Source organism: Corythoichthys intestinalis, chromosome 17, assembly GCF_030265065.1.
Source record: "Corythoichthys intestinalis isolate RoL2023-P3 chromosome 17, ASM3026506v1, whole genome shotgun sequence".
NCBI lineage: Eukaryota > Metazoa > Chordata > Actinopteri > Syngnathiformes > Syngnathidae > Corythoichthys > Corythoichthys intestinalis.
In genome coordinates, this window is record NC_080411.1 from 1,769,851 (window position 1) to 1,791,243 (window position 21,393).

General features: G+C 42.2%; 1 protein-coding gene across 1 annotated transcript; it reads left to right on the top strand.

The window, feature by feature from the left end:
* Positions 1-19: 19 nt before the first annotated feature.
* On the top strand, positions 20-18,559 carry slc25a1b (slc25a1 solute carrier family 25 member 1b). The gene is made up of 9 exons (XM_057819647.1): positions 20-709; positions 8,228-8,335; positions 8,406-8,505; positions 10,263-10,401; positions 10,476-10,560; positions 12,920-13,024; positions 13,120-13,235; positions 13,318-13,391; positions 17,044-18,559. Exons 1-9 carry the CDS (start codon positions 595-597, stop codon positions 17,156-17,158), a joined length of 957 nt encoding a protein of 318 aa, XP_057675630.1. The 5' UTR covers positions 20-594; the 3' UTR covers positions 17,159-18,559.
* The last annotated feature ends 2,834 nt before the right edge of the window (positions 18,560-21,393 follow it).

Sequence of the window (21,393 nt, forward strand, 5' to 3'; positions counted from 1 at the left end):
GAAGTCGTGAAGACGACGGCAAAATGATCATTTTTGCGCTTAAATCCACGAGGTGGACTTAAACACGCAGATAAACGTTCAAACTAAGAGATAAATCGCAGCCTGGCCAATGGTTTCCGGAAATACGCCGACGAAATACAAAGTAAATGACTAGCTGAGGGACGCTTCACTGTTGCTAGTCACTTTTTGTTCAGAGAACGACAAATGCGTATCGAAAAAATTTCCAAACTTTTAATTGCTGTATGTATGAGGATTTGGGAACAGATGAAAACGAACAACAAGTGCGAGGGCTCGCATGGCAGGGAATGAGTTAAATGTCAGCGTCCACCAAAGGGGGTTGGGGGCGGCGCTGCACTGGGGCCCCTCTCGGGCCCCGCCTAGCATTGAGGGAAAGTGTGACTCGACATTTAGCAGCCGAGAGGGAAAACTTCAGCCTGTCAAAAGTCCACAACCGAGCCGAGGGAGACGGCGGTCCCAAGTCCAATGGTCAGGGGCGTACGTCGCACTTTGGACCCGGTCTGGTGCACAGATTGCAGCGGGTCCGCATGAGGCTTCGTCCCCATATTGAGAACCAGTGGGGCACCGAACGCAGTCATGTCGGGTCAGCCGAGTTTCGTCAATCCCTTCCACGGCAGGACGTCCAGCCTGGCTGCAGCCGCCCCTGCAGGCAAAGCCAAGCTGACGCACCCCGGCAAGGCCATCCTGGCAGGTGAGAACTGGACTGGATTGTCGCTTGAAAGTGACTTGGTTTGCTTTTCAAATCACCATACTTGTCAATTTTTAACATGATCGAGCTTGTCAATCATTTCAAGTTTTTATGTCTCTTTTTGTAGCGGCATCTAACATGTTTCAACCGCAACAGGTAGTTTTTGTTTATTGGATATGTGCCTTTAAGGGGCGTATCCTCGTGAGCGACATCAGGAGGTGGAGTGACTTGGTTGGCCAAATACAGTGATCCCTCCTTTTTCACGGTTAATGGGGACCAGAACCCACCGCGATAAGTGAAAAACCGCGAAGTAGCGATCCCCCCAATTTTTTATTTTTTCAAAGCTGTCCTGTTCAGCTGCTTGGATACAGGAGAATTTTATTTTTTATGTATATTACATTCTTTATATATTTTTTTGTTTATAAAGTCCACTAGTTTGAAACGTAAATGCAATATTGATATACAATAACATGCATAAGATGAATAAAATACTCACCACGCTGATGATCTTGATAAATGAAGAAAAAACTCCAGAACAATGGATATAAAGATAAAGATGATTTACTGAGAAGCTTCTGCAGGAGGTGTCCTGCTCACAAGGAACATCATGATGGGGAGTTGTGACCGTTGTTTTTCTGGATGGCATCCTCTTCCAAAAAAGGCCAGTCTTGTCCATGTTAAACACCTGCTCCTGGAGATAGCCACCCTCTTCAATTAATTTGAGAAATTGGTCCTCGACGTAATGAACGGCTGCTTCATGGTCCGCCGAGGAGGCCTCCCCATGCAACGTAACGCCACGAAGTCCAAACCTCTTTTTGAATTTTTCGAACCATCTCTTGCTGGCAACAAAACCACGATTTTCTTCACTTGTACTAGGCTGTGGTTCATCATCAGAGCGGTGGAATATGAGTTGGGCGGGCTCTCCTTGCCTTCTGTTAGGGAACGGGCAGATTTTACATCCTATTTTCCCAATTACTTTAATTTTTTATGCATGTATATCTGTATTTTTTTTGACTGGAAAAAAAATCTGCGATAGACTGAAACCGTGAAATTCGAAGCGCGAAGAAGCGAAGGATCACTGTAATACCAGACCAGGAGTGGGTAGAGTAGCCAAAAATGGACTCAAGTAAGAGTAGCGTTACTTCTAAATAATATTATTTAAGTAAAAAAAATAAAAGTAGTCATCCAAAAATGTCCTCAAGTCAAGGGTGTAGGTTTGGTCTCAACATTGGTAGGGACGATATGGCATAACCTGCATGTACAGTGAGTGGTAGGTAAAAGTATCTGAACCTTGTGGAATTTCATACATTTCTGCATAAAATTACCATCAAATGTGATCTGATCTTTGTCAAAATCACACGGATGAAAAAAGTGTCTGCTTTAACTAAAACCACCCAAACATTTATAGGTTTTCATATTTTAATGATTACAGTATGCAAACAATGACAGAAGGGGGATAAATAAGTCGGTGAACCACGTCATTTTAATATTTTGTGCCCCCCCCCCCCCCCCCCCCCTTGGCAGCTATAACTTCAACCAGACGCTTCCTGTAGCTGCAGATCAGTCTGGCACATCGATCAGAACTAGGGTCACCATGTTTTGATTTCCAAATAAAAGGACACTTGGCCCGGCCTCGAGATACTTGAATTTTACTCGAAGATCACTCAAAAATGCCTATGCCACCCACTTTTTTTTTTTTTTTTTTTTTAATCAACCGGTTACTCAACGGGCTTTATTCTTCCTAAAATAAAAAAATATCATCAAACAATTTAAAAAAAAATATATATATGTATATATAATGCAGACCCATGGAAATGTCGTCCTGTCAATAAACACACACAGTAGTAGTAGTAGTAGTAGTACTAGTAGTAGTAGGCGCACCTAAAAGCCTTAAATTTTCTCAAAAGCCAAGCGTGCACCCTATATTTAGGTGCGCCTTATAGTGGGGAAAGTAAAGTTTATAACCCCTGCAGTGCATTCTATAGAGCAAGGGTCGGGAACCTATGGCTCACAAGCCAGATCTGGCTCTTTTGACGGCTGCATCTGGCTCGCAGACAAACCTTTAATTATTTAAAAAATAATAATAAAAAAAGTTTCGTTATACTCCTTTGGGCTGTTACTGGCATCCCCAAGGAGCCACTGTCCCGTTTCAAAATACAGTAATCATGAAGGCTTATTATGTATTTATAGCCAACTTACCGGTATTCATTTTGATAATAAGCTAATATAGCTAACATACAGCATGTGTTGCCTTCATTATAAGGCTTATACAGTATAAGGCTTTGCTTTTTTTGCGGCTCCAGACATTTTTTCTTGTCCAATATGGCTCTTCCAACATTTTGGGTTGCCAACCCCTGATCTATATGAGCTGTTATTATGATAATGTACTATAACCTATTACATGACCATATTAGGCCAAAACATGACACAAAAATCGAGCAAAACGCAAAGCAAAACGACACTCTGAAACATCACACGCCCAAAATGCATGACTTCCCTCTAGTTCCACATGTGATTGGTAAAATTGAGTCACGTGGGGTGGCCGTGCGGCCACGGTACAGTTGGTTGCTCGAGTTGTCCTGGGACGGAAGGGTCAGCGGTTCAATTCCCGGCTACGACTGGCCACTGTCGAAGTGCCGTTGGGCAAGGCACTGAACCCTAATCTGCCCCCAATGGGTTAGCAGCGCCTTGCATGCCAGCAGCACAATTTGTATGTGTAAAGCACTTTGGGCATTGTAACAATCAGTGTTGTTAATCTTACTGAAAAAAAGTAATTAATTATAGTTACAAATTACTTCTCCCAAAAAGTAATTGCGTTAGTAACTCAATTACCTGAATGTAAGAGTAATTAGTTACTTGGCAAAGTAATTGGTGATAATTACTTTTTTTTTTTTCCTCAAAAAAAAAAAACAAAAAAAAAACATTGGCCACACTATGTGAAGTTTTTTGTGAAGGTTTTTGGTACAATTGGCCCGAGCCCAATTATTTACCCTAATTTACTCTTTACCCTGAATCAACTGTTAAAAGTTGTTAGAATTGCTCCCATTATTGCATTAGTTCCCTTCTCTCTACTTTCGACATATGAAAGTTTTGAAACTGTTTTATCATTTAAAGATAGATTCAAGTCAAGATTTTGCCGATTTAGAAGTATTTTATATAAAAAGTTACTTAGGTTTGCTAGGAAGGTTCTCTACAACAGAGCCATCCTAAAAAGTCTACTGCTTCAAGATGGCGGCTGTCTACTAACGCATTTAGTGTCTGTCATTTTGCATCTAGGTGTATCTATATACAGTACATGTGATATCTACCATATCTACCATGTCTACCATATCTACCATAACATGCGGGCGTAGTTTGAAGGCTATCGGCAACAACATGTATTATTGGAGCTACCTAGCATCGCGTTTGTTCGGCGTCACAACTTTCTTGCCTCCTCCACACTCCTGCTCTGCTCTGTCGTCTCGGTGAGTCAGTCTCCCTCAGACTTTTCGACCACTATAGTAACGCATAGTAACGCATGCCTTTCCGTCCTCAGTAACGGTAACGGCGTTGCCAAGATGAGAAAAGTAATTAATTAGATTACCCACGACTGAAAAAAATAACGCCGTTAGTAACGCCGTTATATTGTAACGCCGTTATTAACAACACTGGTAACAATGTAAATAAATGTGCTACATAAGTACTGTCCATTTATCATTGGCATATTATGAGTTATTTCGTTGTTTTCGACATGTGAGATCAACTTAAACAAAGGTGGTTCAGCTTTTGCTATGACATCATTCTGAAACGGCGAACACTCACACTGGCCAGAAGTCAGATAGCTCTTTGTATGTTGACTCGATGACTTTTGCACTTTGTTTTGAGAGAGGCCCCAGTATCACATACACACATACTGCAATGACGAAGCATAATACGTACTCCTCTAGCACAGTGGGACTCTGTGTGTGTGTGTGTGTGTGTGTGTGGGGGGGGGGGGGCTGATCGAGATAACACATTTTAGTAGTTTCAAGTCTAGTAATAATAATAAATAATAATTAGGGCTGTCAAACGATTAAAATTTTTAATCGAGTTAATTACAGCTTAAAAATTAATTAATCGTAATTAATCGCAATTAATCGCAATTCAAACCATCTATAAAATATGCCATATTTTTCTATAAATTATATATATATTCTGTAAAATAAATTGTTGGAATGGAAAGATAAGACACAAGATGGATATATACAGTGGGGAGAACAAGTATTTGATACACTGCTAATGGGTTTTCCCAATGGCAGTGTATCAAATACTTGTTCTCCCCACTGTACATTCAACATACGGTACATAAGGACTGTAGTGGGCATTTCACTCTACTGTCATTTAAATCTGTCTATGCTGTCCTCACTCCGAAGCGTCTACTTTTTCCAAAGCTAGACAGCTAGTGAACGACGCCTTAATAATCAGACTTCTTCCTTTTTCATCTGATTTATTAATAAAATGGCCTCAAACCATTGTCCTCTTTAGACCGTCGTAAAACTACAAAAAAAAGTACACAAGCATTGCATTAGCAACAACGTTAGCTTAGCACGCTATACAGGTTCACTAAACATAAACAAAAAGCGCCTCATACAAAAAATAGAACATTTCGCTTACTAACATAATATGTACATTCTTTACAACAACCATACATAGGGACAAATCTTGTCCAAGGATCATATAAGCACAACATTACAACGTAGGCGTCAGCCCGAGACGTCATATTCAACTGGCAAGAAGAAAATAAACCATGTCGCAAAGCGACCACAAGAGTTCGCTGTTAGCACAAAAAGCCTTGCTGTAAAACTTACCAAAAGGCAGAATACTGTCTGAGCGGGACATGTGCGTTAATTGCGTCAAATATTTTTACGTGATTAATTAAAAAAATTAATTACCGCGCGTTAACGCGATAATTTTGACAGCCCTAATAATAATACATTTTATTTCTAGAACGCTTTTCAAATCACACAAAGACGCTTCACAAGAGACATGGAATCACAGTACGATAAAAAGGTATTAAAAGGATAAATGATTAAGAGCACAATAAAAATAAGTAAAAATATAACCGAGCCAGGAGTTATGGTGGGTAAGAAAGAGTCAACAGGTGTGTTTTCAGTCTAGATTTGAAAAGTGATAGGGTACATATGCTGCGAAGATCAGGGGGTAGGGAGTTCCAGAGCTGGGGGGCGCACTGACTAAAAGCTCTGGAACCAAAGGTGGAGAGGCGGACACGGGGGACGGAGAGGGGAAGAATAGTTGTAGAGCGAAGTGAACGGGTTGGATTGTTTAGACGGAGAAGATCGCAAAGATAGGGAGGGGCCAGGCCATGGAGTATTTTGAAGGTGATGATGAGGATCTTGTAGTTGATTCTTTGTTTGACTGGAAGCCAGTGAAGTTGACGGAGGATGGGGGTGATGTGGCGTGTTGCGGGGGTTCGAGTGATGAGGCGTGCTGCTGAGTTCTGGAGGAGCTGCAGCTTCTGGAGGGACTTGTTAGGGAGACCGAAGAGCAGTGAGTTGCAATAATCCAGCCGGGAGTGTATTAGATTACAGACCAGGGTGGAAGTGGTATGGCGGGTGAGAGAAGGGAGGAGGCGAGAAATGTTGAGAAAGTGGAAATAGGCTGATCTGGTGATGCTGTTGATATGTGACCGGAAGGAAAGTGTGCTGTCGAGGATGACAACCAGACTCATAACCTTAGACGAAGGAGAGATCGGTAAATTGTTGATGGTAATAGAGAACTTACGGACATTAGAGAGCATTGCGGTGGTTCCAACTAGGAGGACTTCTGTTTTGGAGCTGTTGAGTAGGAGGAAGTTAGAGGAGAACCAGGAGTTAATGTCATCTAAGCAGAGGGTGAGGGAGGAAGGTGGGAGGGAGGCGGTTGGTTTTGAGGATATGTAGAGCTGGGTGTCATCCACGTAACAGTGAAAGTGAATGTTGTGTTTGCGGAAGATGGAACCGAGGGGGAGAATGTAGATGTATTTTAGTATTGTCTCATAATTTATTGCCGATATGCAATATTATTGTCAATTTCTTATCTAATTCAACCACTCTTGTAGTGACAATATAGCCCAATAAATCCTATTCAAATGCAATAAATTGTTATTCTTAAACACAAGCTAAAAAAAACCACACACACACAATGCATAATGAGTCATTTGAAAGCTAGCATTTTCGCTGCCAATTAGAGCCCATCAAAAGTGTTTATTTGATCCAAAATGGCTGCCATCTTTTCCTGCAAAGTCCTGCCAATCCACCGGTTTCCTGCAGAGAACCATGGCCTCTGATTTGGAGGTGCTATTCCTCATCCCCGCCGCTTCACACTCAGCTGCAAACCCATCCAGTGAGTGCTGCAGGTCACGTGCTGTTTATGCAAACAGGACCACATCATCTGCAAAAAGCAGCAATGCAATCCTCAGCCCACCAAACTGTAAACCCTCTCCACCACGACTATGCCTTTATATCCTATCCATGAAACGCACAAACAGAATTGGTGACAAAGCACAACCCTGGCGAAGGCCAACACTCACTAGGAATAAGTCTGACTAACTTCTGAGGACCCGGACACAACTCTCACTTTGGGTGTACAGGGATTGGATGGCCCTAAGGAGTGGCCCCCTTACCCCATACTCCTGCGATACCTGCCACAGCATATCCCTGGGGACCCAGCCTTTCCCAGGTCCACAAAGCACATGTAGACCGGATGAGCATACTCCCAAGACCCCTTCAGGATTCCAGCAAGAGTAAAGAGCTGGTCCGTTGTTCCACGGCCAGGACGGAACCCACATTGTTCCTCCTCAATCAGAGGTCTGACAATTTCCAGTACCTTGGAGTAGACTTTCCCAGGGATGCTGAGGAGTGTGATACCCCTGTATTTGGAACATACGCTCTGGTCCCCCTTTTTAAAAAGAGGAACCACCAGTCTGCCACTCTTCCACACAATGTTAAAGAGGCATGTCATCCATGACAGCCCTTCCAACACCCAGAGCCTTCAGCATTTCAAGGCGAATCTCATCAACGCTCGGGGCGTTGCCTCCGCGAAGTTCTTTAACCACCTCGGTGACTTCGCCCAGAGAGATTCCAGAGTTAACTCCCCCATCGTCCTCCAGCTCTGCCTCTGAAACGGAGGGCGGGTCAGTTGGGGTAGTTGGATTGAGGAGTTCTTCAAAGGTTTCCTTCCAACGACCGAACACCTCCTCAGTCGAGGTCAACAATGTCCCATCCACAACTCGGATGGTTCCCAGTCTTCCCCTTCTGACTTGCCGGACAGACTTCCAGAACAACTTTGGTTCCGTCCGAAAGTCCTTCTCCATTGTCTCTCCGAACTCCTCCAACGCCCTCTGTTTTGCCTCAATCACAGCCGAGGCTGAATAGAATATATTTTATCATGCTCATGTATTTATAAAGCATTTTTTGATTGTACTTCGTCTAAATATGTTGAATAAGCATTTAATAGGAATGAAATATTCTTTGATTGGCAAAGCGTTCTGTCGGGTTTTTTCAGGCGGCATCGCAGGCGGCATCGAGATCTGCATCACCTTCCCCACAGAGTACGTCAAGACTCAACTGCAGCTGGACGAAAAGGCCAACCCCCCCAAGTACAAGGGCATCGGTCGGTATCCAGAGTTTTCCTCCACTTTTCCTCTGGCAACACATTGAGTCTATCTCTTTTCGGGACTCAGGCGACTGCGTCAAACAGACGGTCAGCAGTCATGGCGTCCGGGGGCTTTATCGGGGTCTCAGCTCGCTAGTCTACGGATCGGTTCCCAAAGCCGCCGTCAGGTAAGCTGTTTTCCAGGTCTTTTGAACCTTTGAGCTCATTAGCCCCTTTCAACATATACCTGAACACCGTTTAAAAAGTGGGATTTAAACGGGTAGTCCTTATGTGTGAAAGCAATTTCCCGGCTTACGCGGACATTTAACGGGTCTTGTCTGAGTATTATGTCTGGGACTTTCCCGGGACAAGGCATGTGTGAAAGCATTCCTGTTGATTTTAGGTCACTTGCTGTTGATTTAGGTTCAGTATTGAAAGGAATAGTATCTTTTCTCGTATTTACCATCCGACTGTATAACCCTAACGTACCCAATAAAAAAATTAATAGTATTTATGTCATAGTTTAGGGAAAACAAGCAGAATATATTTGACATAGGGCTTAGATACATGACGCCTTCTTATCACAAAAGCCAAACGCGTGCATCTTGCAGCTGACTGAGTAATATTGATGCTGATTACCAGGTGATAGGCAAGACATCAACAAGCCCACGTCTGCACCACCAACTCCCGCAATCAGTTCTTCCGGACAGTCCAGAACAAATAGCGGGACATCTCGTCTTGACAAAGAACATCTTATCAGGAGGAACCCTCAGCACTCACCTGGTGCTGAGGTGTCAAAATCCACAACCCTCGTTGCTCTGACAACAGTAACTCCCGAATCCTCCTGTCCAATCCACAAACAGACAATAATCCTAAACAACGCTCAAACACACCCTTCTTCTGCCCACAGCCCGCCCTGCGAGAGCCTTCAAAAGACTGAATGTTTAGCTTAGTGCTGCAACGATTATTCGATTAACTCGAGTATTCGATTAGAACAAAAAATTTCAAATTAAATTTTGCTACTTTGTGTATTCATTTAATTAAAGTGGCGTTGTAATAGTTTATTTGGAAAGTGTTTGCATTCAGTTTTATTGATTTGGGTGGATACACTGCCCTCTAGTCTGATTCATTTTACATGGCTGAATCTAGCTGCTCCATGTTAAGACCAACATAAGCCAAGCTGATGTTTTTTTAATGCAGTCGTAATTTAGTTTATAGGTATATTTAGTATAGCATTGTTTTTTTTTTTTTTTTTTTTTTTTTTTTTTACAATCGTTTTATAGCATTTAAGCTAGTGGTCTTTTGTTGTGTAAATTAGCGAATTGTTCTTTTGTTTTACATAGATCCGTGTTTATTTTTTTATACCGTTTGAGGTTCAGCTCAGGTATTTTAGTTTTTCATGTTCCTTGCCCGATTACTCAATTATTTGAACTAACTTGTTCATCGATTAATCGACTACTAAAATAATCGATAGCTGCAGCCCTAGTTTAGCTAATTGTTGTCATTTTTTCTCAGGAACCTTTTGTTGACTTGTGACATGGTGGCCTCGGATCCTCGCCTGGGTCTCTATGCTGTATGATTGCTGTCGACTCAGAATAAATTGTCAATTTGTGTTTCGAAGCCTTTTACCAGCTTTCAAAATGGAGTCAGTACAAGGGGTTAAGACTAAGGTGAACGTGCGGAGTTTGGCCTTTTGGCCGGATTGTCAGAATTTTGCTGCGCCAGCGTGGGTCCGGCTGGCGTGATTTGGGCAATCTGGATAGAAGGTCCGATTCCTTCAGTATCCAGGTCACTTCCGATTGATATTGGGCATTTTCGGGTCACGTCCTGTTGATTTTAGGACTAGAATGTTCATTCGCCTCGATCGCGGTCCATGGCGGCTAATGAGTTAAAATTGAAGTAAAAATGAAGACCAAATGTTGTGTATGATTACATTTGCTGGCAGATTTGGCACGTTTGAGTTCCTGAGCAACAAGATGCGCGACCAAAACGGCAAGCTGGATAGCAAGCGCGGGTTCCTGTGCGGCCTCGGCGCCGGCGTGGCTGAGGCCGTGGTGGTCGTGTGTCCCATGGAGACGGTCAAGGTTGGATGTCAGCCGCCGCCGCTAAACACCGCTCTCATCTGCCGTCACGCTCACGTCCGCGTGGCACTTTTCAGGTCAAATTCATCCACGATCAGACGTCGGCCAACCCCAAGTACAAGGGATTCTTTCACGGGGTGCGTGAGATCATTCGAACACAAGGTGAGACAAATAAAAACTGTCAGGTTTTTTTTTTTTTTTCTTCTTTATACATATAAACTGCATACAGCACAAGATACAAGAACAACATTGTTGTTGTAGAAGCCATATTCACTAACAATTCGCTGCATCAGTTTGTTATTTTGAAACTGTGTTATTGTTTTTGCCACCAGGGGGCACAACCAATGTCATTAGGTATTTTACTGTAAAGGTGCGCCCAGAGTGGCAGTGCTAATCAGTGCACCTGGTGGACATACGGTTTTTACCTGCATTGGAAAGTGAACTGTTTGCTGAATTACTGCAATAAATCAACCAAACCAAAACCATCAATGTGGGCAGATCATTGCCGGTAGTCTGAGTGGACGGTATGCCCCCCCCCCCCCCCCCTTTGGTGGCAATAACTTCTACCAGATGCTTCCTGTAGCTTCAGATCAGTCTGTCACATAGATCAGGACTAATCTTGGCCCATTTTCATCTCTACAAAATTACTGTAGTTCATTCAGATTCCTGGGATGTCTGGCATGAATGGCTGTCTTAAGGGCATGCCACAACATCTCAACGGGATTTGAGTCTGGACTTTGACTTGGCCACTCCAGAACGTGTATTTTGTTCTTCTGAAACCATTCGGAAGTTGATTTACTTCTGTGTTTTGGATCATTGTCTTGTTGCAGCAGCTGTCCTCGTTTTAGCTGCAACTGTCTGACCGACGGCCTCAAGTTTTCCTGCAAAACATTCTGCAAAACCTTTGAATTCATTCTTCCATTAATGATTGCGGGTTGTCCAGGCCCTCAGGCACCAAAACGGCCCCAAATCATGATGCTCCCTCCACCATGCTTCGCGGTGGGGATGAGGTGTTGACGTTGATGAGCTGTTCCATTTTTCCTCCACACATGACGTTGTGTGTTGCTCCCAAACAATTCAACTTTGGTTTCATCAGTCCTCAAAATTTTTGCCACAACTTCTGTGGAGTGTCCAAGTGCCTTTTTGCGAACATTAAACGAGCAGCAATGTTTTTTGAGACAGCAGTGGATTCCTCCGTGGAGTCCTCCAATGAACACCATCCTTGGCCATAGTTTTACATATAGTTGATATGTGCACAGAGATATTGGACTGTGCCAGTGGTTTCTGTACGTCCTTTGCAGACACTCTAGGGTTCTTTTTTACCTCTCTGAGTATTCTGCGCTGAAATCATGGCGTCATCTTCGGTGGACGGCAACTCTTTGGGAGAGAAGCACAAGTGCCAAAATCTCTCCATTTTTAGACTACTCTGACTGTCGCTTGATGAACATCCAGACTTTTAGAGATGGTTTTTCATACCACTGTACATGTACCTTCGCTGGGAGCTACCACGAAGCATTCGTATAAATTCTTCTATTGATAATTTAATGCAGATGAAGCAAAATACCGTATTGGCCCGCATATAAGACGGTGTTTTTTGCAGTGAAATAAGACTGAAAAAAGAGGGGGTCCTCTTATATTTGCGGTCTAGACATTATACCCATTCACAACGCTAGATGGTGCCAGATATCATTGAAGCAATGTTCCGTCATGACATATCTCAGCTACTCTCCCCATTCAGGACGCTAGATGACGCCAGATATCATTGAAGCGATGTTCTGTCATGACAGATCTCAGCTACTCTCAAGTTTAACCAGTTTGCATTATTTTATTGCAATGTTTTTCCTTATTCAGATTTGTTTCAAGGCTACAGTTAGTTAGACTTCACTTTGATGGTTAATGCAGTTATTGCAATTTTGTTGTTTCATCACAATAAATTGGTTTTTTTTATGATATTCATGTGATGTAAAGCACTTTGAATTGCCTTGTGTTGAATTGTGCTATATAAATAAATTTGCCTTGCCTTGCCTTGCCTTCATCCATCCATCCATCCATCCATCCATCCATCCATCCATCCATCCATCCATCCATCCATCCATCCATCCATCCATCCATCCATCCATCCATCCATCCATCCATCCATCCATCCATCCATCCATCCATCCATCCATCCATCCATCGTCAAAATGATAATTTTTTTTCCCAGGTCCGGGAGAATCGGAGTGTTAGTCCCTGATCCCATCGATGCTCGATGCCCAACGCTAATAAAAATGTGCCGTTACTCAGAAAAGGTTTAAAAACACGGCTTCATTGTCTGGTCATGTTGCAGTCACCCAAGACACATTTTTAGCTCGTCATCGTCATGAAAAATATGTTCGTCATCGAAATTTTTTGTCATCGTTGACGAAACAACAATGATTGGACGCCACCATATTTGGTGTCTTTTCACCGTCAATGGCATTGAAAGTGTTCAATAATCCTTTGTAGCAATGCTAGTGCTAATTTTTGAGAGCTGTGCATGCAGGCCTAAGGGGAACGTACCAAGGTTTGACGGCCACCGTGCTGAAACAAGGGTCCAACCAGGCCATTCGCTTCTACGTCATGACTTCTCTCAGGAACTGGTACAAAGGTACAAAACCGCCTGGCAAAATTGGCCTTTTAAGATTTCGACGATCCGGCAACCTGAATACTAAATCAGGGTGTTTTTCTTGGGGTGCGGTGGAGGTGACAATCCGAACAAATCCATTAACCCGGTGGTAACGGGGCTCTTTGGAGCCGTAGCCGGAGCAGTCAGCGTGTTCGGAAATACGCCACTGGATGTCATCAAAACCCGCATGCAGGTGAGTGGAGATGATTCATTTTACGTCTTGACATCTTCTCAATTTTTGTCAATTGGACTGGTGGTTCTGTTTGCATAAACAGGGTCTGGAAGCGCACAAGTACAAAGGCACTGTGGACTGCGCAATAAAGATCATGAAGCACGAGGGGCCTAAAGCGTAAGTGGAACAAACACCCGATGATTTGCTACCAAATTAAGCAAAAACTTGCTCACTTCCTGTAGATTTTCACTGGCAAGTAACCCTTTACACTCCGCGCTGTACAATTGGGGACGCCGGAGTCCCCTTGATTTCTGTGGGCCGTAACGTCTCTTGTACTCGTTATAAAGAAGCCATTTTCGGCCAGTATATAGAGGGATAGCAGCAATGACGCATGGTAACTAAATGAATTTTCCTGAGCTGACTTAGTTGAAGTTCGCATCAGTGGCTGCCATCTTGCATCCGCGTTGTTTCATATTACATCTCTGCTGGAATAATCAGTTTTCCTCACAATTACATCGACAAAATGGCATCACAATGACAAGGCAGGGGTAGAAGAGGTGTAGATGCATCAACCCTACAGCGACAACCAGCGGGGACAGTAAGTTTTTAAAAAGGCCTCTCCTATTAGGTTTTTCAACGGAGAGCGATGAAATTTGGGCAGTCGATACCTCGTGAAAAACTGCTCCAAAAAGTCTCTTGCACCCATGTTCCGAGACCAACAGGAAATTGGGTATTTTGACTCGAATGTGAGATTTATATCGAGTTACAGGGTGCATATCGAGACACTGGCACCTAGGGAGTAAGTCTGATCCTCCTCAAAATTGGTAAGACTATTTATGAGAGATATGAAATCTTTTTTTAAATGCTTTTTTTTTAAAAAGGTTTTTTAAATGCTGGGTTTTCATTCATGTGTCTGACCTGGGTGGGGGGCCAAAGTTGGCCTTTTTTTTTTTTTTGGGGCAACACGCCATACACTACTGGCCAAAATTATTGGCACCCCTGCAATTCTGTCAGATAATGCTCAGTTTCTCCCAGAAAATGATCACAATTCAAATGCTTTGGTAGAAATATCTTAATTTATTTTGCCTGCAATGAAAAACCACAAAAGAGAATGGGAAAAAAAAGTTGAATCATTATCATTTTACACAAAACTCCAAAAATGGGCCGGACAAAAGTATTGGTACCCTCAGCTTAATACTTGGTAGCCCAACCTTTAGACAAATTACAGTGGGGCAAATAAGTATTTAGTCAACCACTAATTGTGCTGGTATTTTGGCCCATTCCTCCATGCAGATCTCCTCTAGAGCAGTGATGTTTTGGGGCAGTCGTTGGGCCACACGAACTTTCAACTCCCTCCACAGATTTTCTATGGCTTTGACATCTGGAGACTGGCTAGGCCACTCCAGGACCTTGAAATGCTTTTTATGAAGCTACTCCTTTGTTGCCCTGGCTGTGTGTTTGGGATCATTGTCATGCTGAAAGACCCAGCCACGTCTCATCTTCACCGCCCTTGCTGATGGAAGAACATTTTCACTCAAAATCTCTCGATACATGGCCCCATTCATACTTTCCTTGACACAGATCAGTCGTCCTGGTCCCTTTGCAGAAGAACAGCCCCAAAGCATGATGTTTCCACCCCCATGCTTCACAGTGGGTATGGTGTTCTTCGGATGCAATTCAGTATTCACAGAACCTGTATTTCTACCAAAAAGCTCTATTTTGGTTTCATCTAACCATAACACATTCTCCCAGTCCTCTTCTGGATCATCCAAATGCTGTCTAGCGAACCGCAGACAGGCTTGGGTTGTACTGGCTTCAGCAGGGGGACACGTTTGGCAGTGCAGGATTTGAGTACCTGCTGGCGCATTGTGTTACTGATAGTAGCCTTTGTTACTGTGGTCCCAGCTCTCTGTAGGTCATTCACTAGGTACCCCCGTTTGGTTGTGGGATTTTTGCTCACCGTTCTTGTTATCATTTTGATTCCACGGGGTGAGGAGGGAGTTGAAAGTCCGTGTTGCCCAACGACAGCCCCAAAACATCACTGCTCTGGAGGAGATATGCATGGAGGAATGGGCCAAAATACCAGCAACAGTGTGTGAAAAGCTTGTGAAGAGTTACAGAAAACGTTTAGCCTCCATTATTGCCAACAAGGGCTACATAACAAAGTATTGAGTTGAACTTTTGGTATTGACCAAATACTTATTTTCCACCATGATTTGCAAATAAATTCTTTAAAAATCAAACAATGTGATTTTCTGTTTTTTTTTTCCACATTCTGTCTCTCATGGTTGAGGTTTACTCATGTTGACAATTCCAGGCCTCTCTAATATTTTCAAGTGGGAGAACTTGCACAATTAGCGGTTGACTAAATAGTTATTTGCCCCACTGTAACTGTGAACAACCGCTTCCGGTATCCGTCAATGATTTTTTTACAATGCTCTCCTGAATTTTAGACCATTCGTCTTTGGCCAACTGCTCCAGGTCTCTGAGATTTGAAGGGTGCCATTTTCAGATCTCTCCACAAGTGTTCTATGGGATTCAGGTCTGGACTCATTGTTGGCCACTTTAGAGGTCTCCAGTGCTTTCTCTCAAACCAATTTCTAGTGCTTTTTGAAGTGTGTTTTGGCTAATTTGTCATCCTGGAAGACCCATGACCTCTGAGGGAGACCCAGCTTTCTCACACTTGCCCCTACATTATCCTGCAAAATTTTTTAGTAGTCTTCACACTTCATAATGCCATGCACACGGTCAAGCAATCCAGTGCCAGAGGTAGCACAGCAACCCCAAAACATGCTCCGCCATTTTTGACTGTGAGGACAGTGTTCTTTTCTTTGAAAACCTCGTTTATTTTCCTGTAAACTCTATGTTGATGCCTTTTCATAAAAAGCTCTACTTTTGTCTCATCTGACCAGAGAACATTCCTCCAAAACGTTTTTGTCTTTCTCAGGTAAGTTTTGGCAAACTCCAGCCTGGCTTTTTTATGTCTCTGGGTCAGAAGTGGGGTCCTCCTAGATATCGAGTCCCTTTTCATTCAGACGCCGACGGATAGTACGGGTTGACACTGTTGTACCCTCGGACTTCGGGATAGCTTGAACTTGTTTGGATGGTAGTCGAGGTTCTTTATCCACTGTCCGCACAATCTTTCGTCGATATCTCTCGTCAATTTTTCTTTCCCATCCACATCTAGGGAGGTTAGCCACAGTGCCGTGGGCTTTACCCTCATTGATGACACTGCGCACGGTAGACACAGGAACATTCAGGTCTTTGGAGATGGACTTGTAGCCTTGAGATTGCCCATGCTTTTCTCACAATTTTGCTTCCTCAGACAGTTCTTTGGTCTTCTTTCTTCTCTCCATGCTTAATGTGGTACACACAAGGACACATGACAGATGTTGAGTCAATTTTAATCCATTTTAACTGGATGCAAGTGTGATTTAATGATTGCCATTACCTGTTATGTGCCACAGGTAAGTAACAGTTGTTGTTAATTACACAAATTAGAGCAGCATCACATGATTTTTCAAAGGGTGCCAATTTTTTTGTCCAGCCCATTTTTGGAGTTTTGTGTAAAATGATAATGATTTAATTTTTTTCCCCATTCTTTTTTGTGTTTTTTCATTGCAAGCAAAATAAATGAAGATATTACAAGCATTTGCAATCATTTTCTGGGAGAAATTGAGCATTATCTGACAGAATTTCAGGGGTCCCAGTACTTCTGGCCAGCACTGTATGCTGTCATCGATGGCACGAGACATCCAATTCATGTTGTCCCTCCCAGTCAAAATGAATCTGTATATCTAATGTAAACTTTCTATCTGCAATTCTCCAGATTCTACAAAGGGACCGTGCCTCGTCTGGGTCGGGTGTGTTTGGACGTAGCCATCGTCTTCATCATCTACGAGGAAGTGGTGAAGGTCCTCAACATGGTTTGGAAAACGGACTAAGACGGACCGGGCCGTCCGAAGCGTTAACCTCTGGTGCTTGGCTTAGTGATTTTTGTAGCATCTAACTGGACAGCAACAATCCTCTCTTTTCATTCTAGGAAAAAACAGGACTATCTGAATGACCAAAAAATCCTACTTGAAGATTTTAAAACGCTTTTACTTATGCGATTGTGTTGATTTTCTTTAGAAATGAGATGTTATAGAAAACTTTTTAAGTGCCTCCTCGCTGTACGATTTTAACAAGTGTTTATGTTTGGCTTCCACTATTAGTGCCTTGGGAGTTTCTTCCTGATCTCTGTTGTGCCATATCAGATGTTTACCAGCCTGAAATACATATACTGTACTTGTTCCATAAAATGCCAGGTTTTCCAACCTTTGGGCTCAAGAGCCAACCAAAAACATCAATACATTCCCGGCCTACAAGCATGTGTGCAACATTTAGATTAGTTGCAGGGTTCATCAGATTAAAGCGGAAGTTCAGAATTTTTGACATTAGGCTTAATCTTCGAGTTGATTGATTTCAACAAATTCCGTGTAGTTTGTATGTTATTTGTTAGTTTCAGGGCTGCGGAGTGTCTAAGCTAGTGCGACTCAATGGTCCCTTCCTAACATGCCGATAAAAAATGATACAAATCAACTAAAAGATCTCACGTAGTCAATCAAATAAATTCAAAATGCGGATCATTGTTCCAAAACAACCATGTGACCAAAACAATGTCACCAGAGGTGGGTAGAGTAGCCAAAAATTGTACTCAAGTAAGAGCGTTACTTCAAAATAATATTACTCAAGTAAAAGTAGTCATCCAAAAAATATACTCATACAATTTTTTAAAAGAGTATCCGGTGAAAAGAATACTCAATGAGTAACTTTGTGAGTAACTGCTTATGATGTTTGATTTTACTTTATTTTTAAACAGCGGAAAAAACACAAACCTTTCGAGAGACTGCGAGAACCAAAAGTGGTATTTGCCATGTGGCTTTTTTCTCTGCCTTGTGGCAAAATAGATTTTGCCATGTGGCATTTTTTGCCGTGTGCCAAAATAGATTTTGCCATGTGGCAAATTTTTTTTGCCATGTGGCAAAATGGATTTTGCCAAGTGTCGTTTTTTTCTTCGCCATTTTGCAAAATGGATTTTGCCGTGTGGCAAAATGGATTTTGACCTGTGGCATTTTTTTGCAATGTGGCAAAATGGATCTTGCTATGTGGCATTTTTTTTTTGCCGTGTGGCAAAATGGAGCTTGCCATGTGGCATTTTTTTTGCCGTGTGGCAATTTCTTTTTTGCCATGAGGCAAAATGGATTTTGCCAAGTGGCATTTTTTTCGCCATGTGGCAAAATGGATTTTGACCTGTGGCATTATTTTGGTATGTGCCAAAATAGATTTTGGCTTGTGGCATTTTTTTGGGGGGGGGGGGGGGGGGTTATGGCATTTTTTGGGGGGGTATATGGCAGTTTTGCAGGCCATGCATGTCCATGACGTTGACGGCTATGCACGTCCAAATTTTCCATTCCTTTTAAATGGCAGAAAAATGTGTGGTTGTGATTTTTGACCATCTACCTACCATTACAGAGCATTGACATTCAACTGGCACCCAAGTCAGGCTAGGCCATTGACTGCTGTGCACGTCCAAATTTCCGTGTCCGCTTTCTTTCTGCACTGATGAATCATGGGTATGCGGTCGCTACGCTCACGGGTGGACTGCCAGATTATTTCAGGAGCCTCGTCAACAATTACAGGAAAATCTTAATTTTATTGCTGCTTTGTGGATGGCCAAAAATCACAGCCACACATGCTTTTCAGCCATTTAAAATGAATGGAAAATTTGGACGTGCATGGCCTGCAAAACTGCCATATACCCCACCAAAAAAATGCCACAAACCAAAATCCATTTTGCCACATACCAAAAAAAAATGCCACATGTCAAAATTAATTTTGCCACATGGCAAAAAAAAAAATGCCACACGGCAAAATCAATTTTGCCACCTGGTGAAGAATGAGGAACAATATAAACTGGTTACTTGCTGCTGGCTACGACATAAAAAAATCAGCGGTGGGGGGAAAAAAATGTGATATCACTCCGCCCTGCTCCTTTGCAGAGCTGCTGGATTACAAATGTTGGTGTTCATACTGCAATTATTGACATGCAATGGCAAGTTTTATTAACTTTATCCTGAAAACATAGCCAACACTATTGATTGCATGGGTCATCGATGATTTTCATATGTGCATACATTGTTTTTTATTGGCATGCTAAGTCAGCCCAATTGACTCGCGCTAGCTTAGCCATTCCGGAGCCCTGAAACTAACAAAAAACTAGCAAACTACACAAAATTTGTTGAAATAAAACAACTACCAACTAATTAAACCTATCGCTAACTCAAAGATTAAGCCTGATGGCAAAAAATCTGAACTTCCCCTTTAATATAATGAATTCATTGATTAACCATAAAATTTAGATGAGTTGCAGATGCAATTATTTGACAGATAAATCCATCGAAATCACTGATTAATGCAATAATTATCGCAATAATGTGATTACTCTGTCGACTATTTCTGCAAATAATCTGACGAGTTCATCGAATTCGTCTTTCAAATGAATTTCCTACATTATTTGACAGTTTATAGTACATTAAAAATGATTATAGTTATCAAACTTTTACTGAGATTTTAAATAGTTAATTAGGACAGAGTCATTCTTTTTAATCGTTTAGTCTGACGCCGTCAATGCCAGCCAATGAGTTCAAATGTATGGTATTCATAAATCAACTCATTGGCTGTTAATAAACGTTCGCCCTTCCCAATCTAAATAAATAGGACGGCAGCCAGTGTGCTACTTATCATTCCTCTGAGTCTTGTTTGAGGACCACTGCCTTAAATGCTAATCATCATCATTCCTGTGCCTTGAGTCTTATTGCTAACACTGTGAACGTGAACAAATAAAACATGGATGGGACTGCCTAGAATTCCTACGTGTTTTTCTTTCACCATTTCTTGTGTGTGGCCATAACGCTGCGGCAGAGACGGCGGGACCAAGCACGGCCGTGGGGGAGGTTGGCTTGTCACTGGCGCCTCCAGAAATTATTCATAGGGGTGGCCAGATAGTGCTCTTAAAATTTTGGGGTGGCACACCAAAAACTAAAAGCCATAATTTCAGGTTTTTATTACGTTGTTGCAGTAAAAAGACCAGAAAAAACTATCAGAAAGAACTTAAGCGCACTCCCACTGATATACTTTGGTGTATTGTGTTATATTTAATGTACTGCTGCAACAATTAAACGATTAACTCGAGTCATTCGAAAAAAGTTTCAAATTAAATTTTGCTGTTTCGAGTATTCGTGAGTAAAGTGTTTGCAAAATGATAATGATTTCATTTTCTTTCATTCTCTTTTGTCTTTTTTCATTACAAGCAAATTAGATGAAGATATTACTACCAAAGCATTTGTAATTGCAATGATTTTCTGGGAGAAACTTGCATTATCTGACAGAATTGCCGGGGTGCCGATATTTTTTGCCAACACCGTATTATATATTATTATTATACATTATAATTGGCTATGTTCATAGGTATACACAGGATGGGAGTAACGTCATTTGGATGTTGAATCCAACCGGAAGCGGTTGTTCGCAGTTATTTTGTATAACGGTTGTGCTACCAAGTATTAGGCTGAGGTTGCCAATACGTTTATCTGGCCCATTTTTGGAGTTTTGTCTAAAATGATGATTTAAAAAGAAAAACAATCATTCTATTTTGTGTTTTTTCATTGCAAGCAAAATAAATGAAGATATTACTTCCAAAGCATTTGTAATTGCAATCATTTTCTTGGAGAATTTGGGCATTATCTGACAGAATTGCAGGGGCGTCAATACTTTTGGCCAGCAGTGTATTGATGACACTGCGCACGGTAGACACAGGAACATTCAGGTCTTTGGAGATGGATGTGTAGCCTTGATATTGCCCATGCTTTCTCACAATTTTGCCTCTCAAGTCCTCAGGCAGTTCTTTGGTCGTTTTTCTTTTCTCCATGCTCAATGTGGTACACACAAAGATACAGGACAGAGGTTCAGTCAACTTTAATCCATTTTAACTGGCTGCAAGTGTGATTGAGTTATTGTCACCACCGGTTATGTGCCACAGGCAGGGCCGGCCCAGGCCATTTGGGGGCCCTAAGCAAAATAATGCAAAGGGGCCCATATTTTTGGCCCACCATTTCGTCACAGTCTACTGTGAAACTCA